This window comes from Pristiophorus japonicus, chromosome 10, assembly GCF_044704955.1.
Source record: "Pristiophorus japonicus isolate sPriJap1 chromosome 10, sPriJap1.hap1, whole genome shotgun sequence".
NCBI lineage: Eukaryota > Metazoa > Chordata > Chondrichthyes > Pristiophoridae > Pristiophorus > Pristiophorus japonicus.
This window is the reverse complement of record NC_091986.1, coordinates 221,123,256-221,140,803: the sequence shown is the minus strand read 5'-3', so window position 1 is coordinate 221,140,803 and position 17,548 is coordinate 221,123,256. Positions and strand designations below refer to the sequence as shown.

Genomic DNA, 17,548 nt, shown 5'->3' with positions numbered 1-17,548 from the left:
CCACAGTCCCAAAACGGCTCTCATCAAAGTCACAAATGACATCCTTTGTGAGTGTGACAAAGGTAAACTATCCCTCCTCGTCCTTCTCGACCTGTCTGCAGCCTTTGACACGTTGACCACTCTATCCTCCTCCAACACCTCTCCACCATCGTCCAGCTGGGTGGGACTGCACTCGCCTGGTTCCATTCTTATCCATCTCATCGTAGTCAGAGAATCTCCTGCAACGGCTTCTCTTCCCGCCCCCGCATCGTTACCTCTGGATTCCCTCAAGGATCTATCCTTGGCCCCCTCCTATTCCTCATCTACATGTTGCCCCTCGGCGACATCATCCGGAAACACAGCGACAGTTTCCACACGTACGCTGAGACACCCAGCTCTACCTCACCACCACTTCTCTCAGCCCCTCCACAGTCTCTAAATTGCCAGACTGCCTGTCCCACATCCAGTTCTGGATCAGCAGAAATTTTCTTCAATTAAATATTGGGAAGACTGAAGTCATTATTTTCTGTCCCCACCACAAACTCAGTTCCTGAGCCACTGACTCCATCCCTCTCCCCAACTCCTGTCTGAGGCTGAACAGACTGTTCGCAGCCTTGGGGTCATATTTGACCCTGAAATGAGCTTCCGGCCACACATTCGCAGCATAACTAAGACCGCCTATTTTACCTCCGTAACATCGCCCATCTCCACCCTTGCCTCAGCTCATCCATTGAAACCCTCATCCATGCCTTTGTTACCTCCAGACTTGATTATTCCAGCGCCCTCATTGCTGGCCTCCCACATTCTACCCTATGTAAACTAGAGGTCATCCAAAACTCGGCTGTCCCGTGTCCTAATTCGCGCCAAGTCCTGCTCACCCATCACCCCCTGTGCTCGCTGACCTATATTGACCCCCGGTTAAGCAAATGCTCAATTTCAAAATTCTCATCCTTATTTACAAATCCCTCCAAGCCCCTCATCCCTCCCTATCTCTGTAGTTTCCTCCAGCCCCACAACCCCCCGAGATCTCTGCGCTTCTCTAATTCTGCCCTCCTGAGCATCGCTGATTATAATCGCTCCACCATCGGTGGCCGTGCCTTCTGTTGCTTGGGCCCCAAGCTCTGGAACTCCCTCCCTAAATCCCTCCACCTCTCTCCCTTTCTCTCCTCCTTCAAGACGTCTTGCTCTTTAAAACCGACCTCTTTGACCAAGCTTTCAGGTCACCTGCCCTAATTTCTCCTTATGCAGCACGACTTCAAATTTTGTTACTTTATTTTTTTTGTCTCTGATACTCCTGCACAGTGCCTTGGGGCGTTTCAGTATTTTAAAGGTGCTATATAAGTACTTATTGATTGTGTGTGTGTGTGCTTGGACTCTCCAGGGTTTCAGTGCTGCCGTTCAAGGTGCACGTGGAGAAGGTAACCCTGAAGGAAGAGCTCGCAAAGCGCGATGTGTCCCTGTACAGGGAACCCCTGGAGATTGCTCTGCGACACAGCATTGTGGAGTCCGAGGACCAGGACCCCTTCATCCAGCCCCGGAAGGGAGTGGAGGCTTTGCACGAGTATGCAGACTGGGTCCAAGAGGCTGAAGAAAAGAGTGAGGAATCAGAAGGTAATCGAAGCATGGGACATTATGCTCGAACCGTGGTAATCTTGCCTCAATTGTAAAATTCTCATCCTCGTTCTCAAATCCCTCCGTGGTCTCGCCCCTCCTTATCTCTCTAATCTCTTCCAGCTCCTACAACCCTTCGAGATGTCTGCGCTCCTCCAATTCTGGCCTCTTAACCATCCCTGATTTTAATCGCTCCACCATTGGTGGCCGTGTCTTCAGCTACCTGGGCCCCAAGCTCTGGAACTTCCTGCCTAAACCCTTCCACCTCTCTACTACTTTTAAGGCACTCCTTAAAACCTACCTCTTTGACCAAGGTTTTGGTCACCTTGGCAGAGATAGACAGATTTTTGAGCGATAAGAGAGTATAAAGGGTTATGGGGAGCGGGCAGGGAAGTGGAGCTGAGTCCATGATCAGATCAGCCGTGATCTTATTGAATGGTGGAGCAGGCTCGAAGGGCCAAATGGCCGACTCCTGCTCCTATTTCTTATGTTCTTATGTTATGTTAATGTTTACAATGGTTAATGTCCTTCTGAGGCCATCAGGCCCGTCAAGCCCGTGCCGGCTCTCTGCAAGAGCACCTCAGCCAGTCCCCCTCCCCTGCCCTTTCCCTGTAGCCCTGCACATTTTTCTCCTTCAGATACTTATCCAACTCCCTTTTGAAAGCCACGATTGAGTCTGCCTCCCCCACCCCCTCAGGCAGCGTATTCCAGATCCTAACCACTCGCTGTGTAAAAACGTTTTTCCTCATGTTGACTTTGGTTCTTCTGCCAATCGCCTTAAATCTGTCTCCCTCTGGTTCCTGACCCTTCCACCAATGGGAACAGTCTCTCTCTCTCTACTCGGTCCAGACCCCTCATGATTTTGAACACCTCGATCAAATCTCCTCTCAACCTTCTCTGCTCCAAGGAGAACAACCCCAGCTTCTCCAGTCTACCCACGTCACTGCAGTCCCTCATCCCTGGAACCATTCTGGTCAATTGTTTCAGCTCCCTCTCTAAGGCCTTCACATCCTGCCTAAAGTGTGGTGCCCAGAATTGGACACAATACTCCAGTTGGGGCCGAACCAGTGTTTTATACAGGTTCATCATAACTTCCACACTTTTGTACTCTATGCCTCTATTTATGAAGTCCTGTATGTTTTTTTTTTAAACTGCTTTCTCAACCTGCCCTGCCACCTCCAGCGAATTGTGCCCATATACCCCCGGGTCTCCCTGATCCTGCACCCACTCCAGCCGTGATCCGAGGGGTGAACAGACAGTGCGCTGCTCTGCCATTCGCTCTGGATGTTTGGGCTTTGAGCTCCCTGTGGAGGTTTCCACGGAAGGAGTGAGCTGAACGACCTCCTTCCCTTATTGTGCATGGTGTTTAGCTCCAGTGGATGTGTGGGAGGACCCGTTTTTTGGAGTTTTTTTTTGCGTGTTTCTTTCCATTGACCAAGCGTGACTGTGCCTTGCAGGTATTTTGAGGAACTGGTCCTTGGCGTGGACGCTGTGCGAGGCCCTCTGGGGCAACCTGAAGGAACTGGACTCCACCTTCTCCCCGCCCAGCGCGTACGTGCAGCAGCTGGAGCGCCGACGGGCCTTCTCCCGCTGGCTGTCGCGCACCGCCGAGAAGCGCATCGAGGAGGAGGTGGCTGCCTCCCGTCACAAGAGCCACGTGGACGCCGTCTTCAGCTACCTCACGGGGAAGAGGATCAGCGAGGCCTGCAAACTGGCCCAGCGGTCAGGTAACGGCGGCTCAAAGCATCTACCAGCCGGCTCCTCCTGTCGCCGCTGGCGCTACGGGTTATTGGGGTCGACGGACCGGGTTGGCCCGAATTTTGCTGATTTCCTGGGACAGGAAAGTCGGGGCTCCTGCTCTCAACGTTGAAGGGATACAAGAACGGGGCGAGTAAACGTGACCACAATCCCTTGCTCGTATTGTCATGTTTGACACACTTGCTGGAATTCTTTGAGGATGTAACGAGCAGGGTGGATAAAGGGGGAACCAGTGGATATGGTGTATTTGGATTTCCAGAAGGCATTCGACAAGATGCCACATAAAAGGTTACTGCGCAAGATAAAAGTTCACGGGGTTGAGGGTAATATATTGGCATGGATAGAGGATTGGCTAATGAACAGAAAACAGAGAGTAGGGATAAATGGTTCATTCCCTGGTTGGCAATCAGCAACGAGTGGGATGCCGCAGGGATCAGTGCTGGGACCCCAACTATTTACAATCTATATCAACGACCTGGATGAAGGGGTTGAGTGTAACGTAGCCAAGTTTGCTGACGATACAAAGATGGGAGGTAAAGCAATGTGTGAGGAGGACACAAAAAACCTGCAAACCACAGACAGGCTAAGTGACTGGGCAAAAATTTGGCAAATGGAGTATAATGTTGGAAAGTGTGAGGTTATGCACTTTGCCAGAAAAAAATCAAAGAGCAAATTATTATTTAAATGGAAATGGTAAATCTGTGGAATTCTCTGCCTGAGTTGTGGAAGCTGGGACATTGAATAAATTTAAGACAGAGATACAGGTTTTTAACCGATAAGGGGTTATGGGGAGCGGGCAGGGAAGTGGAGCTGAGTCCATGATCGGATCAGCCATGATCATCTTGAATGGCGGTGCAGGCTCGAGGGGCGGAATGGCCGACTCCTGCTCCTATTTTCTATGTTCCGATGATATCTGTCAGTAAACCCCTGGTGGAAAGTATCCGACATCTAGAACGGTGGGATTGGGGAGATAGCGCTGTGGATGCACGTTGGTTAGTGGTTATAATACTGGACCAGGGAACACATCGTCAAAAATCGCACCAGTGGAGAATTTGAATTTTTAAAAAATCTTGTCGAGCCCCCTCATTGTTTTATGTTTCGCTAAGACCACGTCTCATTCTTAACTCCAATGTATATAGGCTCAACCTATCTTAAGTTAACCCCCTCATCGCTGGAATCAACCTAGTGAACCTTCTCTGAACAGCCTCCATTGTAAATATATCCCTCCGTAAATATGGAAACCAAAACTGTACACAGTACTCCAGGTGTGGCCTCACCAATACCCTGTACAGTTGTAGCAGGACTTCTCTGCTTTTATACTCTATCCCCCTTGCAATAAAGGCCAACATTCCATTTGCCTTCCTGATCACTTGCTGTACCTGCATACTAACCTTTTGTGTTTCATGCACAAGGACCCCCAGGTCTCTCTGTACTGCAGCATGTTGCAATTTTTCTCCATTTAAATTATAATTTGCTTTTCTATTTTCTCTGCCAAAGTGGATAACCTCACATTTTCCCACATTGTAATCCACCTGCCAAATGTTTGCCCACTCACTTAGCCTGTCTATATCCTTTTGCAGATTTTTTGTGTCCTCACAATTTGCTTTTCCTCCCATTTTTGTATCATCAGTAAACTTGGCAACATTACACTCGGTCCCTTCATCCAAATCATTAATATAGATTGTAAATAGTTGAGGCCCCAGCACTGATCCCTGCAGCACCCCACTAGTTACTGTTTACCAACCTGAATATGATCCGTTTATCCCGACTCTCTGTTTTCTGTTAGTTAGCCAATCCTCTCTCCATGCTAATAAATTACCCCCAACCCCATGAACTTTTATCTTTGTGCAGTAACCTTTTATGTGGCACCTTATCGAATGCCTTCTGGAAATCCAAATACACCACATCCACTGGTTCCCCCTTATCCACCCTGCTCGTTACATCCTCAGAACACCAGCAAATTTGTCAAACACGATTTCTCTTTCATAAATCCATGCTGACTCTGCTTGATTGAATCATGCTTTTCCAAATGTCCCACTACTGCTTCCTTAATAATGAACTCCAGCATTTTCCCAACGACAGATGTTAGGCTAACTGGTCTATAGTTTCCTGCTTTTTGTCTGCCTCCTTTTTTAAATAGGGGCGTTACATTTGCGGTTTTCCACTCTGCTGGGACCTCCCCAGAATCCAGGGAATTTTGGTAAATTACAACCGATGCATCCACAATCTCTGCAGCCACTTTTAAGACCCTAGGATGTTAGCCATCAGGTCCAGGGGACTTGACCGCCTTTAGTCCCATTATTTTTCCAAGTGCCACTTCATTAGTGACAGTGATTGCCTTAAGTTCCTCCCTCCCTATGAGATGGAGATAGGCAGATTTCTGAACAACAAGGGAGTCGAGGGTTATGGGGAGCGGGCAGGGAAGTGGAGCTGAGGCCAAGATCATGATCTTATTGAATGGCGGAGCAGGCTCGAGGGGCCGAATGGTCGACTCCTGCTCCGAATGTTTATGTAAGACACTTGGGTGGATTGAGGGATGTGATGAGTCGGTTGGTACTGGAGGATGTCGGCATCTGTGGAATCATTGGAGGGGGAGACGGCCCGAGTTGGGGGCAGAGGGTGATTTCTCGGTGCTGACCAATGTTCTCTGTTTTAAAAAAAAAAAATAATTGTCGTGCGCAGTGCATTCAGTTTCTCGCGCATGCGCGGTTATTTCACGTGTAGAGCCGGCGAGCGCGGGGCCTCTGGAGCGCTGCGCGACTTGGCGGGAACGTTGGCGCTGACGTGGGTTTGTATGTTGCAGGGGATCACAGGCTGGCCTTGCTGCTGGCCCAGGCTGCTGGGGGCAAGCCCGTCCGAGAGCTGCTCGGCCTGCAGTTGGTGGACTGGAATGAGCTGGTAGCTGACCCCTTCATCCAGGAGGAGAGGCTGAAGATCTGCGCACTCCTGGCTGGGAAAGCCGTAAGTGTTCTCCCCGCGTCAGGAGTCCTCACCTTGCCCCCATCGGGGGGTTGTCTAATTTCGGCAGGGAGGGGAAAATCTTTTGTAGATTCTGCAGGGAGATGATAGAAACTGATCAGTTGTTCCCTGTAGTTTGGGTTCAATGTTTGTGGGGGGGAACAGGGCGGGGGGGTGGTGGGGGTGGGGGCAGGATAGATATGGGGGAGGGCAGGGTGTCATGGGGGAGGTGACATTTCCCAACCAATGGGGAATCCAGTTGCGAAACAAGGTCCCTTGGAGCGACATTGAAGCAGAGCGTGTCAGTGGGGGCTGGAGAGATGTAGGTATATTTCTGTAGAGGGACGGCGCGAAGTTGAGATGGTGGGGGGGCGGGGGCGAGGGATACGGAGGTGGGGGGGGGGCGAGGGATACGGAGGTGGGGGGGGGGCGAGGGATACGGAGGTGGGGGGGGGGCGAGGGATACGGAGGTGGGGGGGGGGGCGAGGGATACGGAGGTGGGGGGGGCGAGGGATACGGAGGTGGGGGGGGGGGCGAGGGATACGGAGGTGGGGGGGGGGGCGAGGGATACGGAGGTGGGGGGGGGGGCGAGGGATACGGAGGTGGGGGGGGGGGGCGAGGGATACGGAGGTGGGGGGGGGGGCGAGGGATACGGAGGTGGGGGGGGGCGAGGGATACGGAGGTGGGGGGGGGGGGCGAGGGATACGGAGGTGGGGGGGGGGCGAGGGATACGGAGGTGGGAGGGGGCGAGGGATACGGAGGTGGGGGGGGGCGAGGGATACGGAGGTGGGGGGGGCGAGGGATACGGAGGGGGGGGGCGAGGGATACGGAGGTGGGGGGGGCGAGGGATACGGAGGTGGGGGGGCGAGGGATACGGAGGTGGGGGGGGCGAGGGATACGGAGGTGGGGGGGGCGAGGGATACGGAGGTGGGGGGGGGCGAGGGATACGGAGGTGGGGGGGGGCGAGGGATACGGAGGTGGGGGGGGGCGAGGGATACGGAGGTGGGGGGGGAGGGATACGGAGGTGGGGGGGGAGGGATACGGAGGTGGGGGGGGAGGGATACGGAGGTGGGGGGGGAGGGATACGGAGGTGGGGGGGCGAGGGATACGGAGGTGGGGGGGCGAGGGATACGGAGGTGGGGGGGCGAGGGATACGGAGGTGGAGGGGGCGAGGGATACGGAGGTGGGGGGGCGGTGGGGAGGGATACGGAGGTGTGGGGGGGGGATACGGAGGCGGGGTGGGTGGGGGGGGGGGCGGAGGGATACGGAGGCGGGGGGGCGGAGGCGAGGGATACGGAGGGGGGGGGCGGAGGCGAGGGATACGGAGGGGGGGGGCGGGGGACGGGGGCGAGGGATACGGAGGCGGGGGGGGCGGAGGCGAGGGATACGTGGGGGGGGGATACGGAGGCGGGGTGGGTGGGGGGGGGCGGAGGGATACGGAGGCGGGGGGGGCGGAGGCGAGGGATACGGAAGGCGGGGGGAGGGATACGGAGGCGGGGGACGGGGACGGGGGCTAGGGATACGGAAGGCGGGGGGAGGGATACGGAGGCGGGGGGGGAGGCGGGGCGAGGGGGCATGGAGGGATACGGGTGGGGCGAGGGATGCGGGGGGGGATGGGTGGCGGTGAGGTAGTGCAGTGTGGAGCGGGACACACCAGGGTCTGTGCTTTCAGCATCAGTTGTGTAAATCGCCGTGTATTGTGTAGGTGTGGCAATCATCGGAGGGTTACGTTAACGTCTGCTCCCAGCTGGATTGGAAGCGCTGTCTGGCTGTGCACCTGTGGTACATGCTGTCTCCTCAAGACTCCATCGCCGACGCACTCAATATGTACGAGGAAGCCTTTCAGGTAACAACAACTTGTATTTATATAGCGTCTTTAAGGTAGTGATACAATGCAAGGTGCTTCACAGGAGAATGATGAGAGAAAAATTTGACACCGAGCCAAATAAGTTGAAATTAGCACAGGCGACCAAAAGCTTGGTAAAAGAGGTCGGTTCTAAGGAGCGTCTTGAAGGAGGAGAGAGAGGTGGAGAGGTTTGGGGAGGGGGTTCCAGAGCTTGCCGCCCAGGCAACAGAAGCCACGGCCACCGATGGTGGATCGATTATAATCAGGGATGCTCCGGGTTAGAGGAGCGCAAACATCCCGGGGGGTAGGGGTGGGGGAGGTTGTGGGGCTGGAGGGGGTTACAGAGATAGGGAGGAGCGAGGCCATGGAGTGATTTGAAAACAAGGACGAGAATTTTGAAATCGAGGTGTTCCATCCCATGGAGCAGCATGGAATGTCTGAGACAACAAGGCAGCAGAGAGCGACTAAAAAATGATAGAGAGGGAAGATAGATTATGAAAGTAAACTAGCACGAAATATAAAAACAGAAAGTAAGAGTTTCTACAGCTATATAAAAAGGAAGAGAGTGGCTAAAGTAAATGTTGGTCCCCTGGAGGATGAGACTGGGGAATTAATAATGGGGAACAGGGAAATGGCAGAGACATTGAACAAATATTTTGTATCAGTCTTCACGGTAGAAGACACTAAAAACATCCCAATAATTGATAATCAAGGGGCTATAGGGGAGGGAGGAATACAAAATCACTATCACTAATGAAGTAGTACTCGGTAAAATACTGGGACTAAAGGCAGACAAATCCCCTGGACCTGATGGCTTACACCCTCGGGTCTTAACAGAAGCAGCTGCAGAGATACTGGATGCATTGGCTGTAATCTAAATGGTTATGGGGAGCGGGCGGGGAAGTGGAGCTGAGTCCATGATTGGATCAGCCATGATCGTATTGAATGGCGGAGCAGGCTCGAATGGCCGACTCCTGCTCCCATTATGTTTTATGAGACTGTTGTATCCAAGTGTGCTTTGCTCCTTTCTGCCTCTGAGCCAGACAGCATTTGGAGTCCCATTTCTAAAACTCCTTTTGCAGCTTCCGGGCGTCTAACGACTGCGAAATACTTTGTGAAGTGCATTCACTGTTGTAATGTAGGGAGCGTGGCAGACAATATGCACACAGCAATGTAATAATCACCAGAGGGATAAATATTGACCAGGGATAGCTCCCCTGCTCTTGGAAACCACTCACTCATAGGCGGTCCCTCGAAATGAGGATGACTTGCTTCAAAAAAGGATGACTTCACAGGTGTTTCCATGAAGGACCTGAACTACATGTTGAAGGGTGGACGATGCCTGTGGGTGGATTTTTTTAACGTGGGGTGACCGTTGCACACCAGCCACCACACGAGCTTGACAGAGCGAGGTCTTGGTCCAGTGGCAAGGGTTAACCAGGATGACTGGAGACCAGCTCTGCTGCACGGACCTAGTGCGCTCACATATCGCACAGTGTGGGCTGGGCCCCTGGCCCCGAACTCTCGCCTCTCCTGGGCCCCGATCACGTCCCTCTACATTCTCTCGCTGCTCCTTCGCCCCGACCTCGCCGCTCCTGCTGTACCTGCCCACGCTCCAATCACCGACCTGGACCTTGCTGATGTTCCTCTTCGCTGCCGTCGCCCTCCTGCACCAGCTCGCACTGCTCCCTGAAGTAGTAGGCCTCCGCACCGCTCCCCGAGGCGGTCTTCACCATTGGAAATAGTGGGATCACCTGAAAAAGTAGACAGGCCTTGGTTTAACATCTTATCCAAAAAACGGCCCCTCGGGCGGTATGGCGCTGCCCCCTCAGGCGGTGTGGCGCTGCCCCTCGGGCGGTGTGGCACTCCCTCGGCGCTGCCCCTCGGGCGGTGTGGCGCTCCCTCGGCGCTGCCCCTCGGGCGGTGTGGCGCTGCCCCCTCGGGCGGTGTGGCGCTCCCTCGGCGCTGCCCCTCGGGCGGTGTGGCGCTGCCCCTCGGGCGGTGTGGCGCTCCCTCGGCGCTGCCCCTCGGGCGGTGTGGCGCTGCCCCCTCGGGCGGTGTGGCGCTCCCTCGGGCGGTGTGGCGCTGCCCCTCGGGCGGTGTGGCGCTCCCTCGGCGCTGCCCCTCGGGCGGTGTGGCGCTCCCTCGGCGCTGCCCCTCGGGCGGTGTGGCGCTGCCCCTCGGGCGGTGTGGCGCTCCCTCGGGCGGTGTGGCGCTGCCCCTCGGGCGGTGTGGCGCTCCCTCGGCACTGCCCCTCGGGCGTGTGGCGCTCCCTCGGGCGGTGTGGCGCTGCCCCTCGGGCGGTGTGGCACTCCCTCAGCGGTGCCCCTCGGGCGGTGTGGCGCTCCCTCGGCGGTGCCCCTCGGGCGCTCCCTCAGCGGTGCCCCTCGGGCGGTGTGGCGCTCCCTCGGCGGTGCCCCTCGGGCGGTGTGGCGCTCCCTCGGGCGGTGTGGCGCTCCCTCAGCGGTGCCCCTCGGGCGGTGTGGCGCTCCCTCGGCGGTGCCCCTCGGGCGGTGTGGCGCTCCCTCGGCGCTGCCCCATCGGGCGGTGTGGCGCTCCCTCGGGCGGTGTGGCGCTCCCTCGGCGCTGCCCCTCGGGCGGTGTGGCGCTCCCTCGGCGGTGCCCCTCGGGCGGTGCGCTGCTCCCTCGGCGCTTCGCTGGGAGTGACTGCCTATATTATTGACTTGTGTCTCTGGGATGGGACTTAAATCCGCGACCTGCTGACTGAGACTGTTGCGCCGTGTGGTGTGGTTGTGGGGTCAATGTTGGCGGGGCACCTGACCATGTTTCCTGCCTTGGCTTTGAGCGGGTGGCGGCAGGGTGAGAAACGGGCAATTTGTGTCATCTAATGTTCTGTCTGACTTTACAGGGCAGTGCAGACACCCTGATGTACGCACGCTATCCGCTACCTCCCTACCTGGAAGATACTAACGTTGACCTGATCAGAGCTCCTGAGAATGAAGATGAAGGCATGCCTCATCAGGACATCTGTTACCATTTACTGAAGCTGTACAGCGACAGGTACGGGAGCTGTCCGCAGTGAGTGTTCGATCCTCACACCAGTACCCGACACTGCGACAGTGAGGCGCTCAGGATAAGGGTCGTCCATTTAGGATGGAGATGAGGAGAGATTTCTTCACTCAGAGGGAGGTGAATCTTTGGAATTCTCTGCCCCAGAGAGCTGTGGAGGCTCAGTCTTTGAGTACATTCAAGGCTGAGATCTTTTGGGCACTAAGGGAATCGAGGGATCTGTTGGGACGGTGGATTTGAGGTGCAAGATCAGCCATTATTAAATGGCGGGGCAGGCTCGAGAGGCCGGATGGCCTGCTCCTGCTCCTGGTTCCTATGTTGGCATTGGATCCTGAGACCCGGTGTCGAGTCTGTCCATAGTGGGTGTTACTTCCTCTAACTGCAGTCTCCGTTGAGGTGTTTCACTCACCCAGTGTCCGCTCTTTTGGGCAGTTGTACAGATTTGATTGGTAGCGATTTAAGTTGGGCCCTAGCCCTGCATATGGGCAGACAGGCTTGCTTTCGCCCTGAACCAGTAAGCTGCCTCCTCTCCGACAGGGTCCAACTGACCTGTGTGTTTCCGCTCCAGATCTCCAGTGTTTACGTTCCCTGGTTCACTTGATTCTGTGTGTCCCCTCTCCCACAGACACCACGAGCTGCACCCGCTGCTGAATCCCCGCACGGTGACCCCCGACCACCTGGATTACCGGCTCAGCTGGCACCTGTGGCAGGTGCTCCAGGCGCTGAACTACACTCACCTGTCGGACAAGCACCAGGCCATGGTGCACACCAGCTACGCTGCTCAGCTGGAGGCCGCCGGCCCCTGGGAGTGGGCCATCTTCGTGCTGCTGCACATTCCCGACTCGCAGTAAGTTTGCTCCCGCAGCCCAACAACTTGTATTTATATAGCGCCTTTACTGTCGTGAAACGTCCCAAGGTGCTTCACAAGGGGACGGGACAGGTTAGATGTGGGAAGAATGTTCCCGATGTTGGGGAAGTCCAGAATCAGGGGTCACAGTCTAAGGATAAGGGGTAAGCCATTTAGGACCGAGATGAGGAGAAACTTCTTCACTCAGAGTTGTTAACCTGTGGAATTCCCTGCCGCAGGGAGTTGTTGATGCCAGTTCATTGGATATATTCAAAAGGGAGTTAGATGTGGCCCTTACGGCTAAAGGGATCAAGGGGTATGCAGAGAAAGCAGGAAAGGGGTATTGAGGTTGCATGATCAGCCATGATCTTATTGAATGGTGGTGCAGGCTCGAAGGGCCGAATGGCCTACTCCTGCACCTATTTTCTATGTAAGAGTGATATAAGATTAAAATTTGACACCAAACCGTGTAAGTAGAAATTAGCGCAGGTGATTAAAAGCTTGGTCAAAGAGAGAGGTTTTAAGGAGCATCTTGAAGGAGGAAAGAGAGGTTTAGGGAGGGAGTTCCAGAGCTTAGGGCCCAGGCAACAGAAGGAACGGACACCGATGGTGGAGCGATTATAATCAGGGATGCTCGAGGGCAGAATTACGAGGAGGGAGCTGGAGGAGATTAGAGCGATAGAGAGGGGCGAGGGCCATGGAGGGATTTGAACACGAGGATGAGAATTTTTTTAATCGAGGTGTTGCTTAACCAGAGCCAATGTAGCTCAGCGAGCACAGGGGGTGATGGGTGAGCAGGACTTGGTGCGAGTTAGGACACGGGATAACGAGCACAGGGGGTGATGGGTGAGTGGGACTCGGTGCGAGTTAGGACACGGGGCAACGAGCACAGGGGGTGATGGGTGAGTGGGACTTGGTGCGAGTTAGGACACGGGTCAGTGAGCACAGGGGGTGATGGGTGAGTGGGACTTGGTTCCGAGTTAGGACACGGGGCAGTGAGCACGGGGTGATGGGTGAGTGGGACTCGGTGCGAGTTAGGACATGGGTCAGTGAGCACGGGTGATGGGTGAGTGGGACTTGGTGCGAGTTAGGACACGGGGCAGTGGGCACAGGGGGTGATGGGTGAGCGGCCTGTAGTTACTGGGTTTATCCTTACACCCTATTTTGAACAAGGGTGTAACATTTGCAATTCTCCAGCCCTCTGGCCCCACCCCTGTATCTATGGAGGGTTGGAATATTATCGCCAGTACCTCCGCAATTTCCGCCCTCAATTCCCTCAGCATCCTAGGATGCATCCTGTCCGTTCCTGGTGATTTATCTACTTTAAATACAGTCAGCCTTTCTAATACCTTGTCTTTATCAATTTTTATCCCATCCAGTGTCTCCACTACCTCCTCCTTCACTCTGTCTGTGGCAGTATCCTCTTCCTTAGTGAAGACAGATGCAAAGTACTCGTTTAGTACCTCAGCCGTACCCTCTGTCTCCACACATTGGTCTCCATTCTGGTCCCTAATTGGCCCCACACCTCCCTTACTACCCTCTCACTATTTATATGCCTGTAGAGGAGTTTTGATAACTCTCTATGTTGGCTGCCATTCTATTCTCATACCCTCTCTCTGCCCCTCTTATTTTCTTTTTCACTTCCCCTCTGACCTTTCTGTATTTAGCCCGATTCTCAGATATATTAGCACCTGACATCTGTCATACGCGATCTTTTTCTGCTTCATCATACGCTCTATCTCTTTCATCACCCAGGAGGCCCTGACTTTAGTTGCCCTGCCTTTCCCCCCAGTGAGAATGTACCTCGACTGTACCCAAACTATTCCCTCTTTAAAGGCAGCCCATTGTTCCATTACAGGTTTCCTGCCAATCTTTGATTCCAGTTTCCCTGGCCAGATCTGTTCTCATCCCTCTGAAATTGGTCTTCCCCCAGTTAAACATTTTTACTCGAGATTGCTCCCTGTCCTTTTCCATAGCTAATCTAAACCTTATGATATTATGATCGCTGTTCCCTAAATGTTCCCCTACTGACACTTGCTCCACTTGATCGACCTCATTCCCCAGAACCAGATCCAGCAATGCCTCCTCCCTCGTCGGATCGGAAACATACTGCTCAAGTTCTCCTGAACACACGCCAGAAATTCTCCCCCCTCTCTGCCCTTTGCACTATTACCATCTTGCTGGTAGTTGAGTAGCTGGGGTGTCCAGCTCCATCTTAGAATACTCTATCTCCTTCCCCCCTCTTTGCACCCCAACTGCCCACTCTGAAATCAACTAGTTTAGCACCGGTATGAAAGCAAAATACTACGGATGTTGTAATCTGAAATAAAAACCGACTACGCTGTAAATCTCAGCGGGTCAGGCTGCGTCTGTGGAGAAACAGAGTTAACGTTTCAGGGCTGTGACTAAGTTCTGACGAAGGGTCATCGACCCAAAACATTAACTCTGTTTCTCCACTGATGCTGCCTGACCCGCTGAGATTTCCAGCATTCAGTTTTTAGTTTACCACAGGCCCAGTTATACACACAGCCAGCAGGGAGCTCGCTAAGGGAGGGGTGTGGAGGTGGGAGGGGAGGGAGGGGGGGGGGGAAGTGGGGGTGTGGAGGTGGGAGGGGGAAGTGGGGGTGTGTAGGGTGGGAGGGGGAAGTGGAGGTGTGTAGGTTGGGTGGGGGGGTGTGTAGAGTGGGGGGGGAGTGGGTGTGTGGAGGTTGAGTGGGGGGGGGAGGTGGGTAGGTTTTGGGGGGGAGTGGGGGTGTGGAGGTTGGGGTGGGGGTGTGGAGGTTGGGTGGGGGGGGGTGGGGGTGTGGAGGTTGGGTGGGGGGGGTGGGGGTGTGGAGGTTGGGTGGGGGGGGTGGGGGTGTGGAGGTTGGGTGGGGGGGGTGGGGGTGTGGAGGTTGGGTGGGGGGGGTGGGGGTGTGGAGGTTGGGTGGGGGGGGGTGTGGAGGTTGGGTGGGGGGGGGGGTGTGGAGGTTGGGTGGGGGGGGTGTGGAGGTTGGGTGGGGGGGGGTGTGGAGGTTGGGTGGGGGGGGGTGTGGAGGTTGGGTGGGGGGGGGTGTGGAGGTTGGGTGGGGGGGGTGTGGAGGTTGGGTGGGGGGGGGTGTGGAGGTTGGGTGGGGGGGGGTGTGGAGGTTGAGGGGGGAGTGAGTGTGTGTAGGTTGGGGGGGGGGGGTGTGTGGAGGTTGAGGGGGGAGTGAGTGTGTGTAGGTTGGGGGGGGAGTGGGGGGTGTGTAGGTTGGGGGTATGTAGGTTGGGGGGGGGGTTGTGTAGGTTGGGGGGGGGGGTGTGGAGGTTGAGGGGGGAGTGTGTGCGTGTAGGTTGGGGGGGGGGGTTGTGTAGGTTGGGGGGGGGTGTGTAGGTTGAGGGGGGAGTGAGTGTGTGTAGGTTGGGGGGGGGGGTGTGGAGGTTGAGGGGGGAGTGTGCGTGTAGGTTGGGGGGGGGGTTGTGTAGGTTGGGGGGGGGTGTGTAGGTTGAGGGGGAGTGAGTGTGTGTAGGTTGGGGGGGGTGTGGAGGTTGAGGGGGGAGTGTGTGCGTGTAGGTTGGGGGGGGGGTGTGTAGGTTGGGGGGGGTGTGGAGGTTGAGGGGGGAGTGAGTGTGTGTAGGTTGGGGGTGGGGGTGTGGAGGTTGGGGGGGGGTGTGGAGGTTGAGGGGGGAGTGAGTGTGTGTAGGTTGGGGGGGGGTGTGGAGGTTGGGGGGGGTGTGGAGGTTGAGGGGGGAGTGAGTGTGTGTAGGTTGGGGGGGGGGGGGGTGTGGAGGTTGAGGGGGGAGTGAGTGTGTGTAGGTTGGGGGGGGGGTGTGGAGGTTGAGGGGGGAGTGAGTGTGTGTTTGGGGGGGTGTGGAGGTTGAGGGGGGAGTGAGTGTGTGTAGGTTGGGGGGGTGGGTGTGGGGTGAGGGGGGAGTGAGTGTGTGTAGGTTGGGGGGGGGGGGGTGTGGGGGTTGAGGGGAGTGAGTGTGTGTAGGTTAGGGGGGTGGGAGGTGAGGGGGAGTGAGTGTGTGGAGGTTGGGGGGGGGGGGTGTGTGTGAGGTTGGGGGGGGTGTGGAGGTTGAGGGGGAGTGGTGTGTGGTTGGGGGGGTTGGGGTGGGGGGGGTGTGTGGTGGGGGTGGGGGGGGGGGGTGGGGTGTGTGAGGTTGAGGGGGGGTGAGTGGTGTGGGTGGTTGGGGGGGGGGGTGTGGAGGTTGTGTGAGGGGGGTTGGGTAGAGTGTAGGTCGGGGGGTGGGGAGGAGGTTGGCGGGGAGTGTGATGGTAAGGTGTTTCGATGGTACGGATCGCAGGATTCCTACTTTCCCGCGTGTGTCCCGGGCGAGTGTGGGCGCCTTCCTCCTGTAGCCGAGAGGCAGGTTAATGGGCCGTTCTGTCCCCGCAGGCAGAGGGGGAGAGCGGTGCGGGAGCTGCTGAACCGACACTGCTCACTGGAGGAGACGGCTGAGCAGAAGGAGAGAGAGTTGTTCCTGCAGCAGCAGCTTGGCATCCCACCGCGGTGGATCCACAACGCCAAGAGCCTGCGAGCTCACCGCGACGGCGACATCCACAGGGAAGCACTGCACCTCATCGAGGCCGGCCACTGGAACGAGTGTCACCAGCTGGTGGTCAGGCACCTCGCATCAGGTAACGGCAAACGCGAGCGGCCAGTCTGAGAACAGCTTGCATTCATATAGCGCCTTTAACATAGTAAAACATCTGAATACACTTCACAGGAGCAATTATCAAACTAAATTTGTCATCGGGCCACTTCAGGAGATATTTGGGCAGGTGAGAGGTCGGTTTTAAGCAGTGTCCTACAGGGGAGAGAGAGGTGGACAGGTTTAGGGAGGGAGTTCCAGAGCTTGGGGCCCAGGCAGCTGAAGGCACGGTCACCGATGGTGAAGCGATTATAATCAGGGATGTGCAAGAGGCCAGAATTGGAGGAACGCAGAAATCTCCGGGTGGGGCTTGTGAGACTGGAGGAGATTACAGAGATAGGGGCGAGGCCATGGAGGGATTTGAAATTAAGGATAAGAATTTTGAAATCGAGGTGTTGCTGGACCGGGAGCCAGTGTAGGTCAGTGAGCACAGAGGGTGATGGGTGAGCAGGACTCTGTGCGAGTTAGTTCACTGGGCACAGGAGGTGATGAGTGAGTGGGACTCGGTGTGAGTTAGGACAGGGGGTGATACGTGAGTGGGACTCGGTGTGAGTTAGGACAGGGGGTGATAGGTGAGCGGGACTTGGTGCGAGTTAGTTCACGGGGCACAGGGGGGTGATGGGTGAGCGGGACTCGGTGCGAGTTGGGACCCGGGGCACAGGGGGTGATGGGTGAGCGGGACTGGGTGCGAGTTGGGACACGGGGCAGCGAGCACAGGGGGTGATGGGTGAGCGGGACAGAGTGTGAGTTAGGACAGGGGGTGATGGGTGAGCAGGACTCGGTGCGAGTTGGGATAGGGGGTGATGGGTGAGCGGGATTCGGTGCGAGTTAGGACACAGATGTTTGGATGCACTGAAGTTTGGAGAAGGTGAAGTTTCCAACCCAACAGACACAACACCCGA

The 17,548-nt window shown here is 56.0% G+C and overlaps 1 protein-coding gene across 1 annotated transcript in view; it reads left to right on the top strand.

Annotated features, from left to right (window-relative positions):
• The window catches only part of nup98 (nucleoporin 98 and 96 precursor), a 131,632-nt gene that overhangs the window by 101,328 nt on the left and 12,756 nt on the right, over nt 1-17,548 (top strand). Inside the window, 7 exon segments of the mRNA XM_070892613.1 lie at nt 1,361-1,590; nt 3,048-3,317; nt 6,152-6,309; nt 8,012-8,152; nt 11,022-11,173; nt 11,808-12,029; nt 16,391-16,632. Of these exon segments, the coding sequence (XP_070748714.1) occupies nt 1,361-1,590; nt 3,048-3,317; nt 6,152-6,309; nt 8,012-8,152; nt 11,022-11,173; nt 11,808-12,029; nt 16,391-16,632 (1,415 nt within the window).